Genomic DNA, 15545 nt, shown 5'->3' with positions numbered 1-15545 from the left:
AATGTGGGACCAGAAAAGTGTTGAACGATGTGCGAAAATATATGTTTCAGTTCATTTAACACCGATCATGCATGGCAGAGACAGCATAATTAGCAACCTGTAATCAGAGGTGTTACAATTTTACTATGACTTTTGCCATAGAAAAGCTTTTTTAAAAAATTATAATAACAGAATAGATCTCTGTCAGGATTTTTAGAATAATTGAATAAAATTCATCAGAAAATTATTACAACTCCATTGCGCCTGCAACAGCCCTGCCTCTCTAACCCATTGACCACTGATTTAGCAAATATTGACAGTAAAGTTGCATAACACAAGAACATAGCAGTTTCATGAGATCAAGGATACAGGAAGATCAGGAAAATATTTATGAAGCATAATTATACGCAACTGAAAATAAAGATAAAAGATACAAGTGAGCTTTATTTATCACACAAACACATCATTGTCACAGTGTCAGATCACACAGTGAAATGCATTGTCTGCATCAACGAGCAACACAATCCGAGACGCTCTGGGGGCCGCCCACAGGTGTCAGCATACTTCCACGCCCACAACTTGCTAAACCTAACCCATCTTTGGACCGTGGGAGGAAACCGGAGCCCCTGGAGGAAACACACACAGTCACAGGGAGAACGTACGAACTCCTTACAGACAATGACAGGAACTGAACCCCAATCTTAAATAAACTGCTACACTGCTATGCTGCCTCAACTCTCTTAAACCCCAAGTTACTTCAAGTTGTAATTATCCTGGATCTTGCTTGTCTCTGCATATAGATGTGTTAGATTTTCAGCATCTTCCCTCCAACACCCAAGTAACAAGAAACTTAATTCTTAAACTCAGTGTATCTTTTTTTAGATCATGCCTCAGGATCCCACAAGGCTTGCTTCCACTCTTGGTTTGTGGCTTCTTAAGTGGATGATGAGGCAGGTGCGGAACCACAAAGTCTGCCACACACGGGGAGACTGAGTGAGTGGTCGATCACTGGTCAGGAGATGCTTTCCTTTCATCGCTTACTCAGAGTTTCTGTGTGCACAGACATGGGGTTCACAATAACACCAATCCAAATGCCCTCTCTCCACTTTGAGCGATGACGGCCAGGTTCCCAGTGGAGATATTGCATAACGTTAAGGTAGTCTCCAGCACTTCTGAGGACAGATTTCCGATTAGAGTTTCTGCTTTGGGAGTCTGGTGTCAAACATGTGAACCATGCAGCTAATGGAAAGTAACTAGGGTCTCAGTGCTGGGGATGTTGGCATGAGAAAGGCTTCAGATATTTCTTCTGGTGAATTTAGAGGGTTCTACAATGACATTGGATGGTATCAATCCAGTGCTTTGGGATATCTGCTGTAGGTAGTTCATATCTCAACAGAACCACCCTCGTGCCTGTCAGTAGCTCCACTTGAACTTTGTCTTTTTGTGTGTTTTCCCCCTAGCCGTCAATCTGTGGTTTTGTGTCACCATATGCTCTTGTTTGTTTTCATGCCCCATGCGCTCCTGCTCTACTCTGGCCCCTGTGTCACTGAGTATCCGTCTCTCACCTGTTTCTCATTATTACCGGTTTTGCTGCCACCTGTGTCTCACTGTGCTCCACCTATCATCTGCCTCTGTTTATTGCTCAGTGTATTTCAGTCCAGTGTTTTCACCTGTTTGTCATCAGATTGTGCCAGTGAATTTTCCTGAGCCTTTCTTAACTCTGTCCATCCGACTATTGACTCTGCCTGTTTACTGATACTGGTTTTTGGATTTCTTTGGATGATTTGATCTCTGCCTGAAATTTGACACCAACTTTGTTTGCACCTCAGGATTTGTTACTCAATTAATATCACTGTGTGCACAGTACTGGGTCTGTGATTGGATCCTGACAGTGCCAAACAAGCCCTTGACATTTTTATCAGTCCCCCATGTCATCATGTTGAAACCCACCTTCAACAGATTTCCTATGGGGGTGGGGCTAAACTTCAGAAGCAATGGGAACTACTCCCTAGAGTCAAAGCCACCCGTCAGTGGTCAAGCTACAGCTGTCCCTTGCATTTACACATGCACTGGGATCAAGATCCAAGACATTGTTGATTCAGTCACCAAAGCATGGGAGACATTCAACATGCGCAAGACCAAGGTCCTCCGCCAGCCCACCTCACTGCCCTTACAATAAATGGTCACAATGGGACCATGGAAAATGTAACCCACCCCTCATCTCTGAGACACAACCTCCTGCTGAAGATGGGTGTTGGTATTGAACTTGCCTACCAGCTGGAATGTTCCAATGGGACCACAGAATTGCACAGCACAGAAACGGGCCCTTTGGCCTGGCTTGTTGAGCCAACGAGGGTGTCTATCTGAACTAGTCCCACATACCTACATTTGACCCAAATCCCTCCAAACCGTTCCTATCCTTGTACCTGTCCGGATGTCTTTTCAAACACTGTGCCCTTCTCTGCAGGTTCCTCTGACAATTCCTTTCGTATACACATCAGCGTCAGTGTGGGAAGTGTTGCATCTCAAATCTATTTTAAATCTTTCCCCTCCCCACACCGTAACTCCATGTGTTCCAGCTTTAGACTGCTCTACCCCGCAGCTATCCACCTGACCAGAGTTTATACCTGTCTAGAAGCCCCATATGCTCCAGGGAGGTTCTCCCTATAACTTGGGGCCTCCAGTCCCTGTAATGCCGTCTTACCTGCAGGTGGGCACCAGAAGCACACACAGCACTCCGAATGAGGTCCCACCGGCCACCTGTACAGTTGCAACTTGACATCCCATCTTGCACATTGGCCAACAGAGCAAAGAAGATGAGAGGCGAGTGGAGAGAAAGGAGAGCTCCCGCTGAGCAGCAAAGAGGAGCAAGCAACCCAGAAAACAAAGGGAAGGAAGCGAGAGCCCAGCCTGAAAGAGTGGAGGGGGTGAGTGGCAGCCCGGGCTGGCATGTACTTGGAGGACACCCTTCTGACCAAAATGCCATCCTTCCTAAACTGGGCAACCATTCCAAGGGAGAAGGTGACACAGAAGGCATGGTTTACTCATATAACAGTTCATCGCAACACACACACACACACACACACACACACACACACACACATGCACACAAATTCAGTAGGTCAGGCAGCATCTATAGATGGAAAAAACAGCCAATGTTTAGGGCCCAGTCTCTTCATCAGGAGTCTCTCCACCATTTTCTGTGCGATCCTCCGGATTTCCAGCATCTGCAGAGTCTCTTGTGCTTATAATTAAATAGTGATACTCCACAGCTTCGAAACAAAGCTCTTTTTTTCAATGGGCTCCACAGCTAAAGGTTACTGATGAGTGTGTGTGGGGGGGGGGGGGGGAGGTTAGTGGTGATTACCTGGCAATTCTTAGTAAGAAAATTATAGGACTTTTATAACCCTGTCTTTCCTTATTGTGACAAGCTGGCTGACAACAGGGGGAAAAAGTGCTCAATTTCTTACTTTCTCCAGGGACAGAGGAATGAGTTTAATCTAATCTAGAGAGTGTGTCTGTGCCGATTTTTTTCTCTCTCTGGAGTGTGGGAATAGAAGAGAGAGGCAGGAGAGCTGAATACGGGCTCCTGGGCCAGGAGCAGTGGGGAGCCGCTTAGATGCCACTGATCCGAAGCCAGTGCATGAAAAGGGGATTAAGAAATGTTCTTATTTGCAATTCACAGAACTACACCCTGTTGAACCGCCCGTAATATTTCAAACCAGATTTTTTTTAAAAAAAAGTAGAGGCCTTTCATTGTATCTAAGAAATGCTACTTTTTTTTGGTTACATTCCCTTTGTTTGCAACCGCAACAGCTCCTTTTTGTGTGAAGTTTGTGTCTGTTGCAACGTTCACTTTCGCGCACAATGCACCTTATGGGCGTCTTTTACAACTGCAATTCCCGGTTTCGCCAAAGGCAGGACCGGCTATTGATACCCGCCATTCCTCTGTTCAAATAATTACTGCCATTCTTTGTTGTCAATGTTGGGATGACATTACGAAATATTAACGAGAGATTTTTTTAAAAAATATCGGGAATTAAAAAGCGGCCATGACCGTGCACGTTAAAAGGACGACTTTAGGACAAGTTAAAACAAATTTACCCTTTTTTGAAATTGTAAATTGAAAAAAAATATAAAGCAATCGGAGAAAAAAAATATAAGTTTTGCACATAAAGGTTTCCTTACATCTAAACCGATCACCCTCCCCTTAATAAAGCAGTGTTTTTTTCATCCATGGTTAAATATGTAAATAAAATGTCTAAAGTCATTCTTCAAAGCACACAAAAGAAGAAAAGATCAACGACGGACAGCCATAAAATTCCTGCAATCTTCTGTAACGCCAGTCGCCGGGGGTCCGTCTCTGTCCCAGAGATTCAGCGGGGTTTCTCTTATTTGCATAGAGGCGCAGGTTTCAAATCCGACCCCAAAAATATCTTTTCAGCTTCAGGCATCAAAGAGCCTTTTCACATATTAGCAACAGAATTATCTTAGTCGTTTGCTGCTCTCTCTCTCTCCCTCTCTCTCTCTCTATGTCCCCTCTCCCCCTCTCTCTCTCTCCCTCTCTCTATGTCCCCTCTCCCCCTCTCTCTTTTCCCTCTTCCCTTCACTCTCTCCCCCCTCTCTCTCTCTCTCTCTCTCCCTCTCGCTCCCCTCTCTCTCCCTCCCCCCCCCCCACCTCTCTTTCTCTCTCTCCCGGAGATGATGCAGTTCGGCAGCCGATTGTCTTCCAGCTGAACTCGGATAGGAAACTGTTTAAAAGAAGATAAAGCACTCCAGGGAATAGCCGCTTTGCAAGTGTAACATAGTCTAAATAAATATATACAGGTTTAGAAACAATAACAAAAGCCTACATTTAGAAACTTTTTGTTTCAACATTAGGTGGGAATCTAGGAGTATTTTTACACAGAGCCGGTCTCTGGTTGATAAGCTGCGGCAGAAATTTGTCTCGGCTGGGTGAAAGTGTGCGAACTGACTCCACTCTCTCTCTCCAAAGTTTCTCAAGTTGAAGAAACCAAGTTGAAGACGATTTATATCTTTCAAGAGATCGTTCGACTTTTCCTCCCGACCTGATCCGTGCTGCAGTCGAGCTTTTCGGTTAATGGAATAATCGATCTGTTGCTATGAAAATAAGTAATCGCCCACGCCGATTGGAGGGCAACATTTGGATATGCATGTCACTAAACTAAGAGAAAGAGTGGCGGAAATTTGTAATATTACTTAAATGGCTGGGCCCAAATGCTTGTTTTGACAATCTGCCGATCATCTCGCTCTCTCACTCACACTCACACACACTCTTTTTCTCTCGCTGCTCTTTTTTTAATGAAGTCGCCCCGCCCCCTTTTAGCTCACTTTGCAGTTGCTACTGAGAGAGCCGCCCCCTTTCCCTCTCTCCCACTCTCTGTCTCTCAGTGTATTTACTTCCTCGTACCTGGACCCCGCACACGGCAGCGCTCCGGTCCCCGACCTGGGAGTTACAGTGGGTGTGCAGAGAGTCGATCGTTTGCTCTTTATTCCGGTTCACTTCGTTCTGGACTCATTCTGTGGATTTCCAGCGTTGCTCGCAGTGCCCTCCCCAACTTCGGCTCTCCCCCTCCGCCCGGGGAAACGGTGGGCTCGGCGCAACCACTGCCAAGCGGACCAAGTTTGACGTAAAGTTCATCCCAAGGCACCTTCGGACCAGAGGCCGACTTGCTCCTGAAAGGGGTTGGGTTGTTTTGCGGGGGGTGGGGGGGAGGGACGAGTTGACATGAGGTCGCCGAGGACGATGAACTGTCTGTGCGCCTGGACCGCCTGGCTGACACTCTGCGCCTCCGCCATCAGTTCCATGGATGCGGAGCGCTCGGAGGGCAGATGCCAGCCCATCGATATCCCCATGTGCCGGGACATCGGCTACAACATGACCCGCATGCCCAACCTGATGGGGCACGAGGACCAGAGGGAAGCGGCCATCAAGCTGCACGAGTTCGCGCCGCTGGTTGAGTACGGCTGCCACAGCCACCTGAAGTTCTTCCTCTGCTCCCTGTACGCTCCCATGTGCACCGAGCAAGTGTCCACGCCGATCCCCGCCTGCAGGGTGATGTGCGAGCAGGCCCGCCTTAAGTGCTCGCCCATCATGGAACAGTTCAGCTTCCACTGGCCCGAGTCGCTGGACTGCAGCAAACTGCCCAACAAGAACGACCCCAACTTCCTCTGCATGGAAGCCCCCAGTAACGGCACGGACGACCAGGGCCGAGGGGCCAGCGCCCTGCCTCCCATCTACCGGCCGCACCCGAGAGGCGGGGGCTCACAGGAGCCCTTCCTCTTGCCGAAGGACGGCGCCGGCAAGGCGGCCTGCGAGAACTCTCACAAGTTTCACCGGGTGGAGCGGAGCGCGTCCTGCGCACCCCTCTGCTCGCCCAGCGTGGACGTGTACTGGGCCACCCACGACAAGGGCTTCGCCTTCATCTGGATCGCCATCTGGTCCATCTTCTGCTTCTTCTCCAGCGCCTTCACCGTCCTCACCTTCCTGATCGACCCGCAGCGCTTCAAGTACCCCGAGAGACCCATCATCTTCCTGTCCATGTGCTACTGCGTCTACTCGGCGGGCTACATCATCCGCCTGTTCGCCGGAGGGGAGAGCATCGCCTGCGACCGCGACAGCGGCCACCTCTACGTTATCCAGGAGGGGCTGGAGAGCACGGGCTGCACCATCGTCTTCCTGGTGCTCTATTATTTCGGCATGGCCAGCTCGCTGTGGTGGGTCATCCTGACACTCACCTGGTTCCTGGCGGCCGGCAAGAAATGGGGCCACGAAGCCATCGAAGCCAACAGCAGTTACTTCCACCTGGCCGCCTGGGCGATCCCGGCTGTCAAGACCATCATCATCCTGGTGATGCGAAGGGTGGCTGGAGATGAGCTGACCGGCATCTGTTACGTGGGGAGTATGGACGTTAACGCGCTGACCGGCTTCGTGCTTATCCCCCTGGCTTGCTACCTGATCATTGGCACTTCCTTCATCCTCTCCGGCTTCGTGGCGCTTTTCCACATCCGACGCGTCATGAAGACCGGCGGAGAGAACACGGATAAGCTGGAGAAACTGATGGTGAGAATAGGGGTCTTCTCGGTGCTTTACACGGTGCCCGCGACGTGTGTCATAGCCTGTTACTTCTACGAGCGCCTCAACATGGACTATTGGAAGCTCCTAGCCACACGCGAGAAGTGCAAAGCTGCTAACCACTCCAACAACCTAGACTGCACTATGAGCAGCTCCATCCCGGCTGTGGAGATTTTTATGGTCAAGATATTCATGCTGTTAGTGGTGGGTATCACCAGCGGCATGTGGATTTGGAGTTCGAAGACCCTGCAGTCCTGGCAGAACCTCTGCAGCAAACGATTCCGGAGGAGGGTCAGGAGGAAGCCAGCCAGCGTTATAACGAGTAGTGGAGGGGGGTCTTACGGTAAAGCTCGCCCTCCCTTGAAAGTGCACGGGAAATACGAACCAGCGCTTCCGCCAACTTGTGTCTGACAGGAGTTTATTTTATCCACTCCTTTCCTCCTGATGATACTGGGAAACATTTTTGGTCCTGCAAGGGGGCTGCCCGCAAACAATGAAAAACTCACCTTAAGTGAAAATGCAAGAAGAAATAGTTTCCATTACTGGCGACATAGCTGGCCTGGGCTGGATGACGAGGTTCAAGGAAAGGTTAAACTATAGGAGGAACCTGTGGCGTCTCAAATATTTGGAACCAGAAATCAGAGACGTTTGTTTCCACGATGTGTGTTCTACTGTAATTTTGGAAATTACTAACACTTCAATTGTCATCGGACCCCCGGCTCAGCGGCTAACATCTTTTAACATGAAGTTTTCAGGGATAAGTACAGACTCTTCAAAAGGTTCAGTATTTTGTCGATGAGTAATATTCTACCGAAGATGGGCTCCTTTAACAATGTGCAATAGTTTTTTCTCTCTCTCGCTCTCTTTCCAACAATCCGCTGCAGATAAAAGACTTAAAAAGAATCTCCGTCTGACAAAAGAACTTAGAGGTATGGGCAACAGAAGTTCTTTAATGACACATTTTGCTTTCTGATGGAAATCAAGCCAGTGTCAGACAAGTTGAACTGATTTGTAAACGGGCGATTCAAAGAGACCCACGGAGCTTATCGACTCGTCTCATTGTAAAGCTAATTCTAGCAAGGAACAGATCAACAAGCACTAGATAAAATCAAGAGCTGAGTGACAGCTGAGCCTCTGTGATTGCGTAGCTCTTCACGTGCTTTTTGGAGCACGTTTGTACATACTTGTAAAATATAATTATCGTCAAGTTCGTCTATTTTATAAAATAAAATGTTTCTTTAGTTTGGCAAGAGAGCGGTTGAATATGTGACTATTCTTAAAAGGCAAATCAGGTTAATTGCAGACTGCCTCAAAAAGGCAGTGCCCGGGGTTAAAATGCAAAGCCACTGCCTGCTGGACTTGATTTATTACTGGTCCTCAAAAAGCGAAATATTAAAGAAAAGAGCAGGTCAGACCTGTTGTGAACGGAATTTGCGCGACTTTAGTTAATTAATGTTCTCAGTTGATGGTGCTGAGGCAACGTTTAATTAATATTAACTCTTAACGTAATGACATAGTTTAAAAGGTTTATAAGAAGTGTAGTGTTTTCCTTAATACTCTGGTCAGACCGGCTATGAAATGAATCAGTCGACACTGATTTATATTGCTACTCCCAACGCTTACAGCAAGATCCACTCCCAGCTGCAGAATCTGTCATTTAAAATACATGCATCAGGGCGAGAAACCGGCTCAACAAAAAGTCTGCGAAATCGGTTTCAAAACCTGAAGTGTAGGCCTGATTTTATTTTTAAAAAATGCTTTCCTGAGAACGACGAGTGCTGAATATGTAGTTAAAAGTGTGTGTTTGTTTTCTAAAGGGGCACTTTGTATGAGCACAAACTACCAAAGTTTAGTTGAGCCGGCCGCCACGCTGCAGCTCAGAAACAAAACTTGCCCATTATAATTGGTAATCGTTAGTGAAACAGTGAATGGTCGGCATCTTGATTCAATCTTGGGAAAAGTCGAACTCCTGTGAAGTTCTTGTAATTAAATAGCTGGCTTCTCTTAATGATTCAAAACAGTTTCAAACGCCCCAGCCACTGACGTTTTCAGACGAGCATTTTGGGCGAAGTGGAGTTTGGTAAACCTAGCGCTGCATGGGGGAATAGATGAAATGGGGGTCCGGGATAAGACGTAGGGACGGGGAAACATGTTGACCCAGGGGCACCGGTGCCGTGCGCCTGCACATAAACTGAACGTGAAGCCGAACAGCGGCCTAAACTCTCAGGGGAGCCCTGCCCAACTTCCCGAGAGCGCTGTCTATGTAAATATATACTTTGAACTTGACAAGCCTGAATGAAAGAGGCTGTTGTCTGAGTTTGTTTTGGGTCCCTTTTTGCCTTCTAGTTTGTTTGGATCAATCAACTTATCTTTCTCTGACCTGTGGCCTTTCAAAGAGAGAGGGGAAAACAGTCATAGTTTGCACTGAGTGCGGGGGGGGGGGGGGGTAGGCTTCTCAGGCAGACATTCTGTACCGATGGGGCAGCGAAAGCCCCGTAGGAAACTGGTAGGGTGGGGACAAAGTTCCTAAACCATTGAGCAATGTAATTTTTTAGCAAGTGTCGCGGCTTGAGTGTTTTTTTCAATGACGGGAGAGTGTTTCTGCCTTCTCCCAGCCCCAGTGCAACGTGCATTCCAATAATTCATTCAAAGAAAACAAAATACCTACAGTTTTAGTGAGGTAAAAAACTGTTCTCCGTTGACTGTTCTAAACAGCCTGCTTGAGTTTGATTAGACAGTATTTCTGGTCCCTTTGATCACTTGGGACAGACTGGGTGATCTCCCCAGCCCTATGCCCCGAAGCCTTGCAGCAGCACCTGTTTGGAAATCCAGATCCCAGCTGCCTCCCTCCCAGCTCTGTCGGACTCTGCCCGGCGGGGAGGGGGCGGTGGAGGGACTTAGGTGCAACTTCACGCAGTGTTCAACACGCTCAAAGAGCTGTTTGCCCCTCCGGGACTATCCACCGTCCCACTCACACCTTCCAAGCTCACGGTGCAAAAAAAACCCTGAACTGGAGTTCAAATTATGGACGTTCAGTGCAGAAAGGGCATTCAGGACTAAATACACCCGCCAGGAAGTTGCAGCTTTTGGAGCATATACTAAGCATATTAAACCTTTAAACTACGCCTGTTGTTTAAGCTCACTATCATGTGACAATGCGGGCCAAAGCAGATCACTCATCGCTCACAGGAGGCCTCATTGTGACAAGCTCCATGGTCTTCTTTCACAGATCAGGGAGCAACTTTATTCGCCATATACATTTACATGTATTAGGAAATTGCTGTGGTGAGTTGGCGCTACGTGCGACAAAAACAGTTATACAGAATAAAGGATTATATAAAATAAAGTAAGAAGTACAGCCATAGAATAAAATATACATAAATACCAGCATGCATTTACAATGTAAACATTATAAAATGCAGTTTAAAGTGCCTGATATAATAGGTAGAGATGGGTGGGGGAGTGGGAGGCTCATTTCTACTGAAATCGATATGCATTTCCCCAAGAGACTTGCTGGCACTTCTCTTTTTCAAAGACCACAACTCTCTAAAAACAGCAAACAACTAAGAGAGCTTTCTTTGGTCTGATCCTATTAAAGTGGGGTTGGTTTTGTCAAGAATTATTGACAATTCACTCAATTAAAATAAAACTGCCGGGCCATGAAGGGCTTTGATTTTTATGCATCTCTGGTGGAAAATAAAGTGAGATTGCAATTCAAAGGTCTGGGTCAATAGGTGCCTGAACATCCAAACGGAACTTCCTTCTTGTTTCAACTTTATTGGTGTCTTCAAAGATTTAAAAATGTTACAGCTGTCGACATGAAAGTAAGTGTTAAAAATAGAATATCAGCATGGACCAGCAGCAAAGAGCAGACTTCGAACCAATTATATTCTTAAGTGCTTTAAAAACTCAGGATATTTGATACTGTTGCATCTCACTGTCAGGGAGGTGGTTGAAATTATTTGATTAGAATTTAATAGCTCTTAATAAGCAAACGAAGTTAATATTCCAGTTCCAATGTCTGATCCAAATCAAAGGTTTTGGTGGTCCTTTGGGGAAAAATCCAGTTCACGTTTTCCTTTGATCTCAGGTGTGAACAGTGCATGTCCAGAATGGTGCAAATACTCAGCTGGTCAGACAGTGCAGATGGAGGGAGAATCAGTGTTACTATTCCAGGAGTATTGTCATCATCATTACTTAAAGGCTATTGGCTGGAAATGTTGGTGCAGATGCAGATTGACCTGATGGATGTTTCCAGCCACGTCTTTTTCACTTCATGTGTACAGCACCTGTAGTGGTCAGTTGGTATTTACATCGCTAATCTACAGAAGTTCTGAGTGCCAGGACACCGGGTGAGCAGGGACCCACTACTGCGCACAATGGTATTAACAGATTAACAAATCCCAAGGTGCAAACAAAGTCGGCATCAAAGATCAGGCAGAGATCAAAATATTCAGAGAAATCCAAAAGCCAGAATCAGGAAAGAGGCAGAGTCAATATTCAGACAGACAAAGTACAGATACAAATGCTGGAAGGGCTCAAGAAAATTCACTGGTACAATCTGGCAACAAATAGGTGAAAACACTGGACTGAAATACACTGAGCAATAAACAGAGAGGCAGATGATAGGTGGAACACAATGAGACACAGGTGGCAGCAATTCAGGTAATAATGAGAAACAGGTGAGAGATGGAGAACTCAGTGATACAGGAGCCGGAGTAGAGCAGGAGCACATGGCAGTACAAAACAACAGACTGACAGCGAGGGGGAAACACATGAAAAGACAGAGTTCAACTGGAGCTACTGACACTGAGATCATGAGCACTTTGAAGGGAATTAAGGGTCACTCACCCAACATTGGACTGGAATTCAGGTAACAGATTTCCATCCCTGGAGGAGGACAATGAACTAGATGAATGTTTGTCATCCAGTTTTTCTGCAGTCAGCTTACTAATAAGGAGATTTAGTTACTCAGTGTATATACTATATATTATACAGTACTGTACAAAGGTCTTAGGCACATCTATATAGTTAGGGTGTTTAAGACATTTGCACAGTACTGTAGTAATTTTATGCAATGCACTGTACTGCTGCCGCAGAAGAAAACAAATTTCATGCCATTTGTGAGTGATGATAAACCTGATTCTGATATGGGTCGGTATTGTGGGCTGAGTGGGAAGGGGGCAGGGAGCGGGGAATCATTTTTGGGAAGTGGGGAGGGAGCTGGAAGCTCCAGAGAGATTCTGTAATGATCACGAAGCCAATTGTTTGTAAAAGTATTGAGGAAGAGTTCATGGGTCGATTTGCTGCCCATTCTGAAATCTGGTGGCAGAGGGGGAGAAAGCTGCTGCAGGGTGTCTCTGAGCTTGCATCCCTGCAGCTGTTAAATCCTACAACGATTATGCTGCATAATCAAAAGAGATTGTGTATGGATAGAATTTAATATCCCAATTGTGTATTCTTCAATTCATCTTCCACTTTTGTCTAGATTACTGGCGATCTACGTTTAAGGTGTATAGTGCAATGAACCAATTCTTTGAGGAGCAATATTCCATTATTGTGTCCACATTACTGACGTTTAGGTCAAGTTAATGAATATCAGTAGGTTTATTGAGCTTGCATAGCCTAGCTCAAGTCAACTCCTCCCTGTGTCATACACGGTTTTCTATAGGAGTATGTAGACAAAGGAGATTGCAGGTGCTGGTGCCTGGAATAACAAAATAAAACAGAATACTGAAAGAACTTAAAGATCATGTAGCGTATGTGGAGACAAAAGGTAATATTGACATTTCACTCTGAATCCTGATGCAGGCTCACAACCTCACAAACATCTTTTGCTTCTACAGACATGGGTTGTCCTACTGAGCTCTCCCAGATTCCCCTTTCTTCTTCCTACAGGAGTAGTCACAAGTGTAAATCATGATACCCACTCTTCCTTCCACCAGGGGTACGAAGCAATTAGAGCACTGATGGGTTAATACCACACTAGGGAGTAAGTCCTCTGACGTTGTTGTAGGGTTTCGAGGCTTGCGTGCCTCAATGACCCAATCTGGACTCGGGGTCTTGTACTTCGGCTCTTGGTAGGGTCACCCATACCATACAGATCAAAGGGTAGGGGCCAGACTCAGAGTGGCCCACTGGATCTCCAGGACCGGAGGTTCAGCTCAGGGCTGACAACCCTGACGGGGGGGAGAAAAAACAACTGTTAGGGAAACAGCGATAAAGAATCCTGTACAGGCAAAGATGGAGGTCCTTCAGCGCAGCCCTAAATGCTGGCAACGTAACAAGCAGTAAGTAAGCAGAAGTACACCACTCCCATCCAGACGTACTGAAGGGATGAAGAGGGATGTAACTCCTAGTTCTCTTGGCTTTCAGTCAATTAGTCTGATCTCAATTCAAATTTGCGAGCATTGCACAAGTTCAATAATTTGCAGAAATTTCAATCATAAGTTTGATATGTAATACTGAGTTATTTTCCAAGGTTGAACCATTGGTAATAATATTCTTAATATACCCAAAATAAAGCTAATATAAATCGTTTTATGTTACTTTAATGTAATGCTTAGTATTTTCTCACATCGGGTTACACTTACACTTAGTGTTCGGTATTTAAATGTGCTTTTAATTATAGTTTACATTCTGCAAATGATAGGTTAAACAATGTACTCATTGTAAAAGTGTCAAACTCATGTCATCCAGCCAAAAGTTAACAATTTAAAGATAATTTTGCTCCAATCAAAAAGCGGAGTGCATTTCCTTGTCTTGGAGTAAATCAATGTAAAGTGGAAAAAAATGTTTGTATTAAAATAGTAGCATTCATGTCTCACAGCATCCCAAAGTGCTTTATAGTTAATGAGAAACTTAAGGTTAATCAGTGGTGTGATGTAGGAAAAAGCAGACAGTCCATAGTTTACTGTCACATCTGAAGGACAAACACTCCGACCATGAAAACTGTCCACTGGTACAGTGCCAGAGTATCAGTCTAGATTTTATATTCTAAACTCTAGAGCAGGGGTTCCTGACCTGGGGACCACAGACATCTTAGTTAACAATAGGAGTTCCTGGCATAAAAAGGGTTGGGAACCCCTGCTCTGGCATGTATCACTGACAGAAGTATTGAAAAATGTGTTCAGTTTTGTGAAGTCTTTCTAAAATAATATTGTGTTGTGTATTGGTAATGTTCAACAAAGGCTTAAAGCCCAGAGGAATTTTACCTTCTTTGACCTTTTTAATATGCCAAGTGTGCTTTGTATTCCATGATATGATCAAAATTATTTCATTAACGCATTGCCTCTTATAAATTGTCCTAAATATGTTCTGCAATTAATGATAGGATAATAATACATTATCATTTCCTCTTCCCAATCTTATTTCACAAGTGAGGATTTAGATGCAATAATAATCTTTAGTAAGAGTCCACACCACCGAATCACTTTTTAAACTGGTCATAGAGATATTCAGAGTAGCACATACAAAATGCTAGAGGAACTCAGCAAGCACTTATGCAGGGGAGTAAACAGTCGACAAGACCCTTTATCAAGAAGGCTTGCTGTTTCTAGAGAAGCTCTTGTGTTCGGAGAAATATTAAATATTTTTTGATGTTTATCGGAGGCTGTTTCAAAACATTGTGACTGCCGTGAAGTTTTGGACAACTGCTACCCTTTTGTCCTATGATTCAGGTAATCCACGAATGTGTTTTCACAACTGATATAAAAGGACTGCTTGGGACGGATTTTTACTTTGTGCTGGTAGTTAAAATATTGAGATTCATTTTATCTAAGTATAACAGTTTGCAACAGAACGCAGATGTCCCTGGTGCTTTTCCTAAAATCAGGACGTGTATTTACAAGGTAAGCAATACTTCAGAAAAATGCAGGCTTGGTCTTGGTTTCAGAGAGAGAAAGAGAGACAAGAACACCCACTTAGCCTGTCAGTTTCACAGAGCTAGTTCAGTGCTGATTTGAACAGTTTATCTCAATAGAAGCAGTGGCCACTCTGTGATGAATCATTTACAATAGCCATAACCTGCTAAGAGTGATTGAATGTATGATGCTTTAGTTATTGCAACTTAATCCTTAATAAGGTAAATGTTACAAAGGTGTCTAAGGAAAGCTGAGAAAGGAGACTTTATTTGCATGACCATACGTATTAAAGGCCCTTCTGTGGGTAGAGAAGCTAGCAAACACCAGTTAAACAAGTGCACAGATGCACTGCTGAATTAGTCAGTCCAGTTTGAGGATTTTGGATGGGTTTCCATTAATTATCAGCTGACTCAGTGTAAGTGAGAAGCTGAGCCTCCCCAATCGATGGGGCTCAGCCATTTACAGGCTAAAACTAGAAAATATTAGAAATGCTCAGCAAGTCAGGCAGCTACTGTGAAGAGAGAAAGAGTGAATTTCTATTATTTTCGGTTTTATTTTAATTCTCCAGGATCAGTAGTTTGTTGCTTTTTGGGCGCTAAGTAACATCA

General features: G+C 45.1%; 1 protein-coding gene and 1 long non-coding RNA gene across 2 annotated transcripts in view; one reads left to right on the top strand and one right to left on the bottom strand.

Annotated features, from left to right (window-relative positions):
• LOC132404162 (uncharacterized) overlaps positions 1 to 15545 on the bottom strand; it is a 115641-nt gene that overhangs the window by 16885 nt on the left and 83211 nt on the right. The window lies entirely within an intron of this gene.
• LOC132404161 (frizzled-10-B-like) lies at positions 5357 to 8329 on the top strand. Its single transcript, XM_059988229.1, has one exon. The coding sequence runs from the start codon at positions 5729 to 5731 to the stop codon at positions 7484 to 7486; it is 1758 nt and encodes a 585-aa protein (XP_059844212.1). The 5' UTR covers positions 5357 to 5728; the 3' UTR covers positions 7487 to 8329.

The sequence above is a fragment of the Hypanus sabinus genome, chromosome 13, assembly GCF_030144855.1.
Source record: "Hypanus sabinus isolate sHypSab1 chromosome 13, sHypSab1.hap1, whole genome shotgun sequence".
Classification (NCBI taxonomy): domain Eukaryota; kingdom Metazoa; phylum Chordata; class Chondrichthyes; order Myliobatiformes; family Dasyatidae; genus Hypanus; species Hypanus sabinus.
The sequence above is the reverse complement of the archived record's forward strand: the minus strand, read 5'-3'. Positions and strand labels throughout refer to the sequence as shown.

Coding starts and splice junctions, on each gene's coding strand:
- LOC132404161 (XM_059988229.1), top strand. CDS start 5,729: ATGAGGTCGCCGAGGACGATGAACTGTCTGTGCGCCTGGACCGCCTGG.